Genomic DNA, 16,759 nt, shown 5'->3' with positions numbered 1-16,759 from the left:
TGGGAACAGAATCTTGACAATATCCCCACAACACCACAATTTCCTTTCTACTACTTATTTACATTCATGAATGCTATAAATATGTCCTATATATATTTTCTATATTTACAGTATATATACACACACATACACACACACACACATACTTTATTTTATTCTTAGGCTCATTCATGAACATGCCCATCAATCTACACAGTATAATCAAAACATATTCATTTATAACTTTTCGCTCTGTGGAAAAATGCAAAAATATCATACAGATTAATACTGTCTCTCTAAAAAAACCTCTTTTTTATGTTTTAGGTTGTGTTTTGTAATTTACAAATAAATTATGAAATATAGTTCATTCACAAATTGAAAATAATTACAATGTTTTTATAACAAGGCATTGCTGAGGTTTTAAATTGTGGCATTCTTTGAAGCCATCGTCTTTCAGAACAAAGACATCAATAAGTTATTGTTATTTCTTGATATTTGCACTTTTTAATTACTTATATGAAATGTCATTACAAATCTAACACTCATGCTAGTCAAATAGTGTTTGTGTAGAATATGAATGTTTCTATTTTATCTATTCCTTTTTTTTTTCCTGAAAAGTCTTTTTTAGAACAATCTGGAAAGTTGGTTGAAATTACTGTACTAGAACATTTCTGGAAAGTTTTTCACCAGTAAAAAAAAAAAGCTGAAGAAGTAAAGTGAGGCAAAATTGAGGAAGAATAATTTTAGTAAGTACTCAGGAGAGATAACAGCAAATGCAAGAACTGTTTTAACTTATCTCCTAGTCCTTTGGTATTTCTTTGTCTCATGAAAATCTTAAAAAATGTTCAGTTCTTTAAAATATTGATTATACTCTTCCATTAAATATCAGCTGTGGTCCTCCATTGCTCATGTTGTCTGTCATTTCCTGTTAGGAAAATAACATGAATTAATTAAAATTCACTTTCAGAGTAAGACATTAATTTGATTAATGGGTTTACAAAACAGAAATTTCAAGCCATTGAAAAACTTGCTGACTTTTGGGGGAGGACAAGGATTAGTGTTGTTGCTAAATTTGAGGAAATGAAATTTCATGGCATCTTGGAACCCATGAAACACTGAAGTGACAGTCTGTTAGACCAAAGTCTTCTACCCACAGCAACAGCTCAATCTCTCCCCAGCCCCCTTAGTCTCCCCTCTTGGCCCTCAACTCTGTTTTGGAAAGACCTCACCTAGAAAGAAGATGGTTAAATACTCAAGTTTTTTCAATGTATAGGTTCCTCTGTTGAGCATGTCAACAAAATGCCAACAGATTCTAGGGGTTACCTTTGCTCTATAGAAAAATGTGTGGGCTTTTCATGAAGAACTGAAAAATTCCACCAGGGGACTGCCTATCTGTAACTGAAGATCACTAATAATTCATAGTAGGATAGATTGCTTTTCATGACACTTCACTCATACAGTAAAAAACAAACTGTAAAAGCTGAAACTAACACACCATTGTAAAGAAATTATACTCCAATAAAGATGTTAAAAAAAACAACACACACAAAAAATAAATTTAAAAAATAAAAATTAAAAAAAAGCTCTTAACATGTTTTTTAAGAGATCAATTACTAAGTAGTTAATAAGGAAAACTACATGGGAGGGCAACAGAAATTTCGATATCAAGAATGAACTTACATAAAAAGTTTCACTTGCAATTTTAGAAAATACGTTAATTTAAGAAAAATTCAGATGCTTTGAAATCATGTTTTGTTAAACGTTAAACTCTTCCCTACACAATAAAAGGTAATGAGGACATGTGAGGCCCATTCACATTTATAATGGTTAGTGCACCATATTATAAATAATATTTAGGCAAAACTATCTAAAAATAGATGAAAACATCTTTCCACACTTGAACAAGCCTATTTGCAAAAGAGCTGTAAAGAGGACTCCAATTGAAATAAATTATTTTCTCAATGATCTTCAGCCTATCAGGTATATCTAATTTCTGTTTGGGTGAACTAAAAGTAAAAAGTAATGTGTTTGCTTCTGTAAACTTTAGAAATTCTTCCAAATCTTTATTTCAGAAATGAAAAGATATCACATGCCTCATTTTTAGTATCTTCTCTTTGAAAACTCAGTATAGGAGATGGAGTAAAATACAGATGCTTACTTCTTGGATTTGGTGGTTTTGAAAGTTGCTTAGGAGAATCAGTGAGGGACTGGAAGGTAGGAATTGGTCTGATTTTGGAACTTTGCTTTTGAAAACGTTGGTGTCTTTTAGAACACGGGGTAGAGCTACAGTCAAGAAAATGCTGAGGAAGAAGACAATATGCAGAGAAGACTCTTCCTCTTCTCACATCAAGACCCATCTCTCCATGCAAAGTGCCTTGCTCCTTCCAGGCCATAAGGGTAGTGTTGTATGTGGGTATCTACTATATCTACCCTAATGAGGTGCTGAGGAATTACCTAAGGCCTAAAAACTCATACCAGTTTAGGGTAAAAGCTCTGACAAAAAGTGGAGAAGTTCTTTGGGCGCCAATAGCCTGCCTCTATGGTCTGGCAATGGTTCACTATAACTGAGAGGCTGTCTCTGCTAGATATATACTGTGAAAGTAGGTCCGATAATACATTGGGGTTATTGGGCTGAGGGTAAGTTTATTGATAAGATACCTGATTTGAGGTTTATTTAAAAACTCACTACTGGTGGCAAGAAAAATAGAAATGATCTCTCCAAAATGATCTTTAATAAAATTTACTCATCCATCTATTTCTATTCCTTCTAGTATGACAAAAACAATTTTCTAAGGAATTTATAGAAGTAAGATTCATAGATGCCTTTTCTTCTCCTAAAATAACTTTGCATTCAAAAAGTAGCTTAAAAATAATCATAAAAAATTAAGGTATAAACTTTTATTGTGGGATTAAGAAAAAAATCCAGTTTTTAAAAACCTTACAAAAAGAAAGAATTTTCTTAACTAAAGTCACCCTAATATGGACACAGAAAAATCACTGGTAGGAAAAAACAGTGAAAATTAGTTTTTAAGTGGTCAAGTATCTTCAGTTTCTTTGCAGATAGGCATGTCCAAGTTAGCAAAAGATTATACTTTAAATTTGGGCAGGACCAACTGTGACTGTTTGCAAATGGATATACTTTCTGCAATTGGGCCATAATATCTGTGTGACTCCCTGTATTTCTTATTATATTTTTTAACCAAAGCAAGAATGGTGACTATTTTCAGAGATATAAAATATGGGAAATAAATTTGAAATGTATCATATCAGATAGGTTTATAAGAAGAAAGCTTTTATACAGAATTTTTACTGTATTAGTGTCAAACTTAAGTTATCTACTCATGCAGCTTTAGCATGAGAGCGATACAAAGTTTGCCTTTATCAGACACATGTATTATTAAAAACAAAACTCTGGTCTGTGAATGATGATATTGAGTCAGAATCATGATGTAGCATAGAATAAAGGAGTCACAAATCATCCAAGCAGAAATGTGTTTGGATGCTTACAGGCAGGCTGAATATTTTAAATACTCAACCAACTTTAAGCTGCAAGACTTTGCCATGTTGGTTTATGTCAGGTCCTCAAAGTAGTTCTCACAAAAGCAATACTTTGAGGAACAATATCACAGCATCAGTCAAGACTGATCTGCTGACATCATGGCTTCCTAGAAGAGGCAGTGCTTCCTGCAGTGACATTACAACATGGTAACTCCCTAGAAATCAGCGTACCTTGTAGGTAACTCTGGTGTCGGGGGCACCACCGGGCAGCTGGGCAAGTCGGTTATTTCAATAGCCCTCAATCTCTAATATAAATATAACAATCATACAATAAATATTGCACAAGCATATATACAGAAACCTAAATCACACTAGTATAAAAATAGAGCACAAAAGAGCCATTATCCAAATATATAATGATAACCTATTTTTAACAATCCATTTCTTTAAATTACCAGTCCTGCTATTTGTACTATTAATTCTTTTTTGAAGGATACATGTAGATCTGTTTAAAATTGCTTTCTTGGAACAATTTAAGAGCATCTACTCTCCTTATTTGAGTGTATAAATTGTATATGAAAGGGAAACACATAAACTACAGAATATTTTTTCTCAAAATCACATTATAAAGAAGTATGCAGTTGTAACTCTTGCTACTCTTTCTTCTATTCTGTTGTTATGCAATTTTTATTTCCATGATATCAAGTAAAATGTGATGTGGCCATTATCTTAGTGAGTTGATTTTACAAATGTTTTATCTTTTCCTTAACAGATCCAGTAGCAGGAGCTGAATTAAGAAATATGGGCAAAATGTAGAAGAAACACAGACAGCTCACTATATCATTTGTCTTTTGATGCAATAAATGTAACTTCTTGTTTGAATGGGTATCATGAAACAATTATGCAAGGAACATTATTTAAAATACAGGCAAAGCTACCCAAATATGCATGAAGCTTAGATGAGAATTAAATGAAGCTTTATGTGTATTGTAATATCTGCACTGATAGGCAGGGCTTTTTGTTGCCTTATTAAAAGGCCCCTTTATGCGTGAAAATCTAATTTACATAATCAAATGCATCTACTTACAAGCACAAGGGGTGAGCTAGAGAGGAGAATCCATCGGATTTCTAAAACTGATATTATTGAGTTGAGGGTGTTTTTAGTTTATGTTTTTCCTCAGTACAATACATAAAAAAATCCATATTTATAAGACATTCAATATTTTATTAGTTCTATTTTAGGAGCTGTGTTTTTATATAGATAGAGAAAATTATGTCAAAAATAGGTGTGCCCAGAATTACAGGGAAAAAATAATTTTAAATTCTTATTCTTAGTCCAATAGGGCCAAATTTTTATAAAATCCAATTCCTCAAATTCTCATCTAAAGCTGCAAGTTGATTCACCTAGATTTGACTGCAGTCTTCATGTGATAGCAATGAGAGGTAGAGGTACAAAACTCACTTTCTCAGCCATTTCATGAGAGTGATGCAGAGAATGCTCCCTCTCTGAGAACATCCTCCGCTGTTCATAGCTGGCTAGTCGACAAGTGAGCCATGAAGAGAGGGTGCAGCCCCCGATCCCAATGCACGCAAGAGACATGGACGCAAGATGCAGGGGATAGAGGGAAGAGGTCTTCTTTGTCACTGCCCGAAGGAACTGAAAATTCAAGATGCCCCCAATGAGTCCACAGATGCAGCAGGCAGAAAAGAGGATCATCTGATACGAAAAAGAGAGGGGGAGTTAAAGCTGACTGGAACACACTGCACCGTCCTGCTGCACGTCAAGGATGGCTGAGTTACGATAAAGAGAAGGTCTTTTGGTGCTTCTTAGAGGACAGGAGCTCTCTTTTAACCAAGATTCCCTGCACTCTGACTCAATGGAGAGGGCGTAGACCACAGTGTTTCAGGAATTAATAGTTGACTATATAAAGGCCAGGGATACATCTTATGAAAACTCTGAAATAAGCAAAATTTATCTTCTAGGTAGATTCAGATTTAAATAATATTGAATATCTATTGTGTGCTACTATGAATTTCAATTAACCCACCAAGCTATCCTCTGAGAGGTGATATACATTTGGAAAACGAATGATGAGCAGTTAACACTCAAATTTAGGAACTGAATCCAGATTTTTTGACTCAAATTACAGTTTCACTGTTAATTCCCACCCCCGCCCTCCAATATTTAAATGTCTTCTCCCTGAAATGTCATTAGTTCCAATGAGCTTCAAAACTCTGTACTTCTCTAGCTGTGAGCTTAGGGAATTTAGTTAACTCATTTTTTTTTTCATTTATAAGAATTTTATTGTTTTAGTATCTATTTTCCCAAGAGATAGTTTAGGGACACTCTATGAACTGGTGCTTTATGTTACAAATCTTTTGTTACTCTGTGACACCACATAATAGATAGTCCAAAACCACTGTTTGGTTGACTGTTATGGAGAAACGCAGGATGTAGCTTTGCTTTTGATCCTACTCTTCGCTTGATCTGGGCCTCTGTTAATAGAGCTAGGGGTTTTTATTCAACTTAAATATCATAGGATCTCTGGCAGAACCAAGCACAATGCCTTTTGTGCAGTAAATATTCTATGCATGTTTAATAAATTTAATTGAATATTCCAATAGCTTTAATAATTTTATTCTGTATTTGTATCTAGTCTAAATTCTCCCATGAGCTTTGATGATACTTTATAGTGTGATACTAATTTAATTACCCAACCCTATTTCCATTTTTCTCTGGAACACTGTCTCTACTCTAATCACCTCCTTTGTCCCTCAGTATAGCTTGTTCATTCCCATTTCAATGATATTTTCATTTCCTGGAAATTATTTTGCTTCTTTCTTGGCTCCCTAGATGGAAGACTGACACAAATCTAGTCCTACCTTCCTCAGAAAGCATTCCTGGACTTGACTGATCTCCTCTGGCATAAGTCCACAGGGCAAACAGCTATATAACTTACTTTAGCATTTACTTTTACTTTATTAGGTATTATTTTCTGTTGACAGTTAGCTGAATTTAGCAAACACTTAATTGAGCACCTAGCATCTGTTAGGCCATGAGTGAGGCAGCACTTGTCATTACAAACAAAGAACAGCTCATAGTTATTCACCTTGAGAACACCACAGCCCTGTGTGAGAGAAGATCCAACGTCCCAACATATTATGGCAAATATTAAGACAGAAGGATGAAAGGTAGCCCTTGGAGTACAGAGCAGGGGAATGTGGCCCAACCAGGGGTTTCAGACAAGGCCTCCTTGACAACAGTTCATCTAGGCTAAGTGCATGTAGTTCCCAGCAAAGGGTAAGGCCATGGATGTATGAACTAGAACAATGGGCAGAAAGAACTACAGGTAGTTTTTTTGTTTCTCTAACTTAATTCAGCATTCCTGATTGTGTCCGTCTTTCTGTACTTATCACCAAAACTGAAAACGCAGTGATGGACGAGTATAATCTTCTAATGGTTGATGAAATATAGCATTGAATGTCAATTACCAAAACAACGAATCATCCCAAGTGGGAAATTGTAGCTCCCAATTTCAAATAGAATCAATCAGTTATATTTCCTTTTAAAGTATATTCAAATGACATGCTGTTTCTTGGGAATATATTTTGGTGTTTATGCATTCCCAGAAAATATGGAAAGATATTACATTCTAGCCTTCAAATAATGAATTACTGTTAATTAATAAAATAAATAACAAATTTAATAGACATTACAGGAAAACACTACCTCTCCTGATGATGTAATTGCCATTAATTCCTTAAAGGCATGATACTTCATTAACATGTGCAGACAGAACATTCTCACCCAGGAATTAAAACGTTAAAATCTGTACCAAGTTTATAACCATATACTATTTTTAAATCTTACCAGACTAGAGATTCTAGACTTTAGAGATATTTGGAGTGGAGAAATTTTCACACAATTTGATTAAAGGGTAGAGAATCTTAGACAGTTAATGTCATCTATGGGAACCTCAGATGGTACAGGATAAACTGGATGGTAGTTTCTAAAAAGCTTAGATCTTATAATTTTTTTATAACTTATAAGAGAATTAGGAAAACAGAAAAGACACTAGTGGCCTTTAAAAAATCCCTTCCCTTCCCTTCTGCTATGAACTGAATGTTTGTGTCCCTCCAAAATTCATATTTGAAGCCTAATCCCCAATATTACAGTATTTGGAGGCAGAACCTTTGGGAGATAATTAGGTCATGAGAGTGGAGCCCTCATGAATGGGGTCCCTGTTTTTATAAGAGATTCTAGAGAGCCCGCTTCCCTCTTCTGCCACGTGAGAACATAGCCAGAGATTTGCAACCCAGAAGAGAGTCATATTAGAATCCAACTATGCTGGCACCCTGATCTGGGACTTCCAGCCTCCAGAACTGTGAGAAATAAATTTCTGTTGTTTGTAAGCCACCCAGTCTATGGTACTTTGTTACAGCAGCCCAGACTGACTTAGATGTCTCCCCTCCCCGGCCCTCCCCCCTCCCCCTTCCTCCTTTCTCCCTTTCTCCCTCTCCTCTCTCTCCCTTTTCATTACTTCCCCTCCCTCCCTCCCCCTTTCTTTCCTTCCTTCCTTCGTTTGTTCCTTCTCTCCTTTATTCCTTTCCTTTTCTTTCATCCATGTTCCAAGAAATTGTTACTATATAGCCATGAAGAGTCTTGATAGAGGAAAAGCGGAGAAAGAAAGAAAGCAAACCGTAGTAAAGAGTGATGGGAGAATCACAAATGCAAATTACAAGCCTCCAAAAAAATTTTTATCCAAAGGTTTCCCTTAATGTAATTTTTAAAAATTTCATCTCACATATCTAAAGCAATGGGGGCTTCATCCTTTTTGTCGCAATAGGTATTCTCACAAAGAAAATTGTGATTAGAAAAAGGAGTTGAACAAATGACTTCAATACTTCCCCTTCCCTGGTATCCTGGTCCCCTTTCTCCTTTTTTTCAGTCTCAAAGACCACTTTCTAGGGTCCATGTACAATATTAATTTTGCCAACTTATAAAGGTCTGTGATATTTCCTATTGTCCTCAAAAAAATAAACATGTTTTTTCCTACTTTCTAACTCTCAAAAAATGTCATGAAAGACAGTAGGGAATCCACACTGCAGCACACAGAAATCCTCCTTCAGCCAATATCAGAGTGAACTGGGAGTGTATTCCACAACCCCCAAAACCCACAGCAGTACCATAAAACTTCTGAGAACGCTTATATTTGCATTCACAGTCATAAAATAAAATTTAAAAACTTTGGGAATTAACTACAACTATAACAACACAGCTGTTTTGCTGCTTTGCAAAATTGACTTCACAGTCAAGGCTAGTAATCTTTAGGCCCAGTTCCATATCTAAACAGTTAAATTTCCCATGAACTCAAGCTCTGTCTTTTTCAGCTCAATGAAGGATTCCTGTGAGTGTCTGGGAATCTATAAACGAAAAGTGGAGACTGCCATCCACAGTAGTCATTAAGGGTTGCAGATTCATGTATTTAAAGAGTATATCAAAGCTTCTCCTTTCTTTTGTCATAGTCTATAATAATCTTGATGGTTTTCTTTAAAAAGAAAAAAGCCAGGATTTATTTTTCAGTCTTCTTTTTATCCTAAATGAGTAACATTCAGGATATGAAAGTTGGCTAGTCATCATTTCCCTTTTTGAGTTCTTACATTTCAAACACTTCAATGCACAATACAAACAAGGCAAAAACTTACGACAAGTCCAGATTTTTTTTTGGCGCACAATATTCCACATATGCCACAAAGAAGAAACTGAAAAGGAAAAGAATAACAATTATTTCATATCCAAAGATAAGAGAACTCCTACTTTTTAGTTTATAGTTCACTCATGACACTTTCTCCAGGGAAGCTTGAAAATTTTACATTCCCATCAAAAGCTGAAAAGGAAAATACCTGATTCTAGAATAGTAAGGGATAAAAATTCAAACTCTAATGAAAGTTTTGTATAAAGTTGATACAGGTGATTGTGGAATTTAAGCAAAACTTGAATCTGTTTTACCGTGGAATTTAAGCAAAGCTTGAATCTGTTTTACCGCCAGGCAAAATGATGAAGTAGATGAATTTAGAGTTTTGTTCCTCCTGTCTACTTTCACTGTCTTCTTATCCCTTCCTATTTTCTCGAGAGAAAAGTGGTATGATACATTCATTGGTATGGCTGTATGGTACATTCCTTCATACTAAGTAATTAGAAATCAATGGGCTCTGCTAGAGGAAGGGAATATAACACACATAAAAAGAGAAGGAATCAGACAGGGAGATGTTTTTTCCATAGAGATATTCTTTGTAACTCTCAAACTGTGTCAGGTAAAATAGCTGCCTCCTCATTCTACCAGAAATGTCAGAAGAACACAACAGGATGAAGCTATCAGTGGTATGTAATTGCTTGTAAATAAGTACATTGGTGACATAATTGCTTTGCAAAAGCAGCTGCATGAAATCATCTACCAGTTCCACACTATTACACATTTTGGCTATCAGAAAGGGGTAAATTGTTTAATTTGGAGAGAAACGTTTAGGGCCATTTGTGCATACTTTTGCTGGAAGTAAACCATATAAGTAAAATAATAAACTCATTAATAAGGGCTTTCAGATGAGCAAAGAAAACTGAATATGGTTAAGCTTGTTTTCATTTGATTTTTCTTTTAAATGTTGCTATCTCAAGTCAGAACTAATAATATAAGTGGTTTTAACTGAGTATTTTACACATGAATAGATTTTAAAATATACACATCAAAATACTCTAAGGATTATCTGAAATAAGTAATATGCTTGTGGGAAGCACCAACAAAATTTGATCAAAAATAATAGGTAAGAAAAATTTACCTTTGCAGGGAACTTTCCATACAGGGGAACAAAATGATTATAAAGCAAGCAATGATGCAGCAAGACAGATAAGGGACCACAAAGATATATAAGAATTTGGTATATAATATAGATGACCTTTCAAATTCATGGGGAAAAGATCAGAACTATTTATTTAATAAACGTAATTGGGACAATTTGTTAATCTTCCCTAACATCACACACCAAATTCCTACAAAGCAGTTTGAACAGTTAAATGTATAAAAAAAAATGTGGTAGGAGATGATAAAGTAAAAGATTTATATGATTTTAGAGAAGTGGGAAGGATTTTCTAAACATAGCAGCAAAGTCACAGACCAAAACGGAAAATACTTAAAAATACTAACACATACAATTATAATTTTGTTAGTAAAAAATATCATAACTCTCAAAGGCAAAAAATTAAATTGGGATTATATTCAGAAAGTATATAACAAAGTGTTGGCATACTATATAAATAGATCTAACAGAATAATTTTCATACCATAAAACCATGAGCAGATAGAAACTCAGAACTTTATAAAATGTGAACTCATGCAGAATTTTCAGAAGCCTTAAAAAACAACTTCTGAGTGACTACTTCTCACCCCTCTCTCTGTTCTAAGTCTAGATGATCTTGTCCTCATATGGACTCTTTCTTACTGATCCCATCTCAGACCTTACAAGGTTATGCTCAAGTCATTCCAGTTTGGACCAGTTCCATGCCTCTCAGTGCTTCCAAGCTCCAAATCAAAGCTTCAGCACGTCTTACTCCTGCTTCCCTGACTAACCCATTATTCATCCTGAAAGTCCATTCACCCAGAACTCATTCTTGAAATAGTTTGAAAGCAGTGCAGTTTTGTGTTCCTTGGATCTTTTTGAAATCTATAAACATTGCCATTATTTATTCACAACAAAGCCCAAGGGAACCTCAGGACCATAAGCAGAGCTCTCCAACCTAACTCTCCATTCACTTGCTTGGAAAAACTAAGTGCAATAAAATTGCTTCTTCCCATTGTACCTCTAAGAAATCTGGGGAGGGGGAAGGTAGAGTAGGAGGGGAATCCAACAATGTTTTTCCACTCTCAAGCAGGCTTGCAGTGTAAATACTTCTGTTGGGTATCCAAAATCCACACTCCTTAGGGAAAACTGTAACCTGAGAAAAAACAGACCCATGTAATGGGAAGTATACAAAATTATGCAATTCTGAGGAGGCTTTAAGGGATCCTGGCTTGAGTTTAGTCATCACAATTTATAGAAAAGAGTAAAAGAGGCACAAAAAAGCAGTAAATAATCTTTTATTTTATTGGCTAACTTTACCCCAAGTCATGGCACCACAAGGGATCTTAAAAGATCACTTAATTCCGCCCTTGCAGTTTGCACATGGGAAACGAGCGGTCCAGACAGGTTTAGTGACTTACTCAAGGTCACACATCAAGGTCACAAATCACACATAAAATCTCAGGCTTGATTAAGTGTCTAAGTTAATTTATTTCTAATAACGTAACGGGAATGCTTTTCAGAAGGATTTTTCAGTGTTAGTGCAGACTGCATCATGCTACCAGGTCCGACCATAAGCATTCAATGACATCTCATCATCTATAACTGCACTCTTTACCCTTGCCATTTGTTAATTTTTGTTGTAATAAAAGTAATTATAAGATTAGTTGATCGTATCACAGTCTAAAATTAAGTATACCTTACTATATAAGAAGTCTGTTATAGTATTTCAAGATACTATTTTTATTCAACATAACTTTATCCAGGATGCAGAACACTGACCCACATTACAGAAATTATGAAACAAGTGAAAAACAAATTAGTTTAAAAAAAAAAAGTAAAACTGATAGCTGGATATCTATATCTCTGTCTCTATCCTGAATTACATATACAATTTTACATGAGAAAATATAATTTTATTTCTGAGAAGGTAGGGAGAATTATTTGCTTAATTTTAATTTTAATCCAGGGAGAATGATTTGCTTTGTTCTTACTAGGAAGTTATATAAATGAAGCAATCTAATGATAGGGCATCAAGGGCAACTATGTAATGAAACTAGTTAAGTCCTCCAAGTGGAATTTGTTTGATTTCAATTTAGACTAAAGTCAATAGATAACTAAGGCTGTGACTCATTGTAGAATGAAATGGAGCTGTTATGGAAATAGCATTCTAAATTTTGAGTGGATTTTCTTAATGAAAGGTCCATGGAGCCTTCTGCTGTTGCTTAGGGTGTAGAAAGGCTAAAGCAATACCACCTTAACAGTAAGAAAAAGTGAATAAACTACAGACTGATAACTTTTCTAGAAGTGAGCAGGGACAATGGAAAGCTGAGGGTGAGGCACTGACACTGAAAAAGTTCAGGTAACCACAGCCCTCCATCAATGGAATTTGAAGACTTGATGCACCAAAGATAATCACTGTAACAGTAAAATCAATTCCTCACCAGGATGACTCCACCTTTCACACTAACAGCCTAAAAGAAGATATGAACATAAAATACACGATTTTGAAAGAATAACTTGAATTTGTGCTGTACATTCAGCCAATCTCTTATTTACACAAGAGATTACAAAGAGATGTGCTCATTTCGGCAAAAGAACTGTGGTAGGCTGAATAATGGCTCCCAATATACACACATCCTAATCCCCAGAATCCATGAATGTTACCTTAAATGGCAAAAAAGCCTTGGGCAGATGTGATTAAATTAAGAAGCTCAAGATGAGGAGATCATTGTGCTAAATGTAGTATCAGGTAGGTGCTGAATGTAATCACAGGTCCCTTAAGAGGAACACAAGAAGGTCAAAAGAAAGTTATATGAAGACACAGAGACAAAGGTATTTGAAGAGGCTACACTGCTGACTTTGAAGATGGGGGAAGAGAGCCATGAGGCAAACGATGTAGGTGGCCTCTGTAAACTGGAAAGGTAAGGAAATGGGATTCTCCCCTGGAGCCTCCAGAAAGAATGCAGCCCTGCAGACCCATTTTAGACTTCTGCCTCCCAGCACTGTGACAGAATAAATTTCTGTTATTTTAAGCCACTAAGTTTATGGTAATTTGTTCTAGCAGCAATAGGAAACTAATACAGGCTCCAAAACATTATTTCACATGACAGTGTCTAAAAGAATTAGAAGCTGTTAAAAGAACTAGAAGTTGTTCTTCAGGAAAACAAACAGGGGAAGACATGAGTTAAGAAAGAAATATAGTAACAAGAGCGCAAAATAAAGCAAAACAGGAAATATTTTAAATAGAAATGTATTGATTAGAAAAAATAATATCAGTTTAGAATGAATATCCCAGGTGATGTTGGCATGAGAGTTGGTGGGTTAGAGGTAAAGACGATGTAAGTAAAATGTTCTAAGATTCTTGTATCATTTGGCAGAGTACTAGAGGCACTAATGTGCCAGATATTGATGGAGAAGTAGAAGTTTAAATTTGTGCATTAAAATATCAAAGACCAGAAAAATAAAAGTAAGGAGAAAAAAATACAACAACGACAATAAAGACTGAACCAACAGATGTCAGGAAAGTTTGAAAAATGAACGGAAATAAAGTGAAACTATAAAATAAGTTGGTGTAAATAATTTCAGTAATATAAAGCAATCAGAACATATGTGAATGTATTCAATTTCTCTAATAATAGGGAGAATAGAGAGAGGGAGAGACACTCTGCTAGGTAAAGAGGAAAAGGTTTGTTAAAACTTTCCTAAAATGAATGAAAACCTCTTTCCTTACTGGTTTTCTCTTTCTCTCTCTCTCTCACTGGTTTTCCCTTTCTCTCAATGTCTCTCTCTCTCTCTTTCTCCTTCAGCCCTGACCTAGATGCTAGTTAATGTCTTCCTTATTACTATTTCTTTCTGTCCAAGAAGGTTATTTTGCGAAAGGACTAAGAGAAAAAAGGCTATTGTAGAATTTCTATTTAAATTATGTAATGGAAAATTTGGGAACCATGGTTGTAATGGAAGCAGATAAAAGCAATGGTTCTATCAGCTGGCTAGGAGAACAAGCAAGTGCTGGGCAGATGGGATTATGAAAGACAGTGGGCTAATCTTATTTTAGGATAGCTTATTAAAATTTTTCTCATGTAACACTTAACCACCTCAGGGGAATTAATTTTCACTGAAATTCACTAGCCATTACAGAAGATATACACGTTCGAAAATAGAAATGGTACTTTTTTCCCCTTCAAGATAATGAGATGAACCACAGATTGAACTTAATGCTTTGGTAACATTTACTGATTTATACAGTTTCATCAAAATTAATCAGTTTCTTTAAAATGTATAGAAAAACTATTAGGAAAACACAAAAAATAATAAGTGTTGAGAAATTGATTCAAAAGAAATCTCTCTGATTAAAATGATATATTTCTCCTTGTACCTGGATTAAAAGTTTGATGATTTGTTTTGTTACCATCAGTTCTTGAATATTCTTACTCTACTTCAATCACCTGTTAAAGAATAATAACTGAAGTCTCTAACAGGATTATTTTGTAGTTTAGCTCACAAAATGCTAGTATGCCAAAGTAGTTCATAGTCTTCCTGATACTGTGCTGATATGATTGTGACTTTCTTATATGACACCTGGCTAGACTCCTAAGGATGTCCTCTCTGTCATGGGCTTCTTTTCTTTTGGGATCCCATTTCTCTAGTGACTCCAGTATCAGTATCAATTATACGTGTAAAATGAGGAAAGTTTATCAAGTTGGAAAGCCTGTCCGAAAGCAGTGATTCTCAAACTTGGCTGCTTACTGGCTTTTAAAATTCCTGATTCCGTGGCCAATTAAGAATCAGGATCTCCAGGCTGGGACTCAGGCATCAATATTTTAATCTTCGCAGGTGACTCCAATGTGCTCTCATGGTCTGGAATTGCACTCAGTATGTTCACCTGTGCTTTGCCAGCAGGCCTACTCATTTTAGAGCTCTTCATTGAAGCAGTGATTTTCCCCTTAATTACTCTCAGTGAGATACCAACAAATATGAAGCCAAATAAAGTGCTCTTCAAGGGAGAAACACAAAGTCCTTGTTCGTAACATAAGTTCAAAGTGTCAGGGCTGTTTGGTCTCTAATGGTGCACAGAAATAGAGATCACTATTTCATAATTTTTAAGCTGATTCTACCCAGTGTCTTTCGTCATTGCTAATAGATTTTTCTCTTAAGAGAAATCCTAATCTTCCCTAAATTTTCTGTGTTTTGTTTTAGTTAACTAGATCTAGAATTGAGCATGATACACTATTATCCGGAAGAATCTGACTAATTTTGTGTTGGGAATTAAGAAAATAGGCATAATAAAGACACTGATGCAAATAATCATCATTGGAAAAATATTGGAAGGAAATAGGTTGAAAGAAAAACATGATCAACAATAAAAACCAAACAACTGAATTAACACTTGGGGAAAAGATCTTAACAGACAGCTGTCCAAAGAAGATCTAAGGATGGCACGTATGGAAAGATATTCAACATCATTTATTGTTAAAAAATCATGAATTTAAACAACAATGAAATACCACTACACAGCTATTAGAATAGCTAAAAGTTAAAATAAACTGGAAATACCAGTTGCTGGTAGTGCGGAACAACGGAAATTTTCATTCATTCCTTATAGGAGTGGAAAATGGTACAGCTACTTTGGAAGACCGCATGGCAGTCCTTACAAAGCTAAACATAATCTTTCCATATGATCTAACAATTGTGCCTTTAGGTATTTACTCATCTAATTTGCCACGTTATAGCAGTTTTGTTCATCACTGACAAAAACTGGAAGCACCCAAGGTGTCCCTTCAATAGGTGAACGGATAAACCAGGTATATCCATCCATACAATGAAATACTATTCAGTGATTAAAAAAGAAATGAGGTATCAAGATACTCAAAGGCATGCATGAAATTTAAATGTATATTGCTAAATGAAAAAAGCCAGTCTAAAAAAGTCTGCATACCATATGATTCCAATTATATGACATCCTGAAAAAAGTAAACAAAAGAGACAGTGAAAAGCTCAGTAGTTTCCAGCGTTTGGGGGAAGGTAGAGGAAGTTGAATAGGTGACTAGGGGATACTTTTAAGGCAGTGAAACTCTTCTGTATTACATTGTAATTATGGTTACATGACACTACACATTTGTCAAAACTCACAGAACTTCACAGCACAAAGAACAAACCTTAATGCACGCAAATTTAAAAAATCATTTCGAGGGTCATGGAATCACAGGATGGAATGCAGAATATGACAAAGCAATCTACGGTATAACAACGAATGTACGAAATGGTTTCCCTGAAGGAGGTGAGGGAAAAGATACTGACCTGAGTAAGTAAAGGCAAAAGAAACTGTACATAAGCACCATACTCTGTCGGACAAAGTTGTTTCCTACAGGGTTACTGATTAACAATTCTGATCCTACTATATATGTATACTAAAATTGAACAATTAAATTAAATGGATGATGGACAGTGG

The 16,759-nt window shown here is 35.0% G+C and overlaps 1 protein-coding gene across 3 annotated transcripts in view; it reads right to left on the bottom strand.

Annotated features, from left to right (window-relative positions):
* Positions 1–790: 790 nt before the first annotated feature.
* The window catches only part of TMEM196 (transmembrane protein 196), a gene marked incomplete at its 5' end in the record, with an annotated part of 209,058 nt that continues 193,089 nt past the window's right edge, over positions 791–16,759 (bottom strand). For 2 of the 3 annotated variants that reach the window (XM_081243942.1, XM_081243943.1), the window contains 3 exons: positions 791–904; positions 4,940–5,194; positions 9,184–9,240. In XM_081243942.1, the coding sequence (XP_081100068.1) occupies positions 845–904; positions 4,940–5,194; positions 9,184–9,240 (372 nt within the window). In that variant the 3' untranslated portion in view covers positions 791–844. Of the gene's footprint in view, positions 905–3,708; positions 3,783–4,939; positions 5,195–9,183; positions 9,241–16,759 lie in introns of all 3 variants that reach the window. The other variant, XM_081243944.1, reaches the window with a different exon arrangement.

Source organism: Mesoplodon bidens (assembly GCF_964165515.1).
Source record: "Mesoplodon bidens genome assembly, chromosome: 9".
Classification (NCBI taxonomy): domain Eukaryota; kingdom Metazoa; phylum Chordata; class Mammalia; order Artiodactyla; family Ziphiidae; genus Mesoplodon; species Mesoplodon bidens.
Note: the sequence above shows the minus strand (reverse complement) of the source record. Positions and strands in the feature narration are given on the sequence as shown.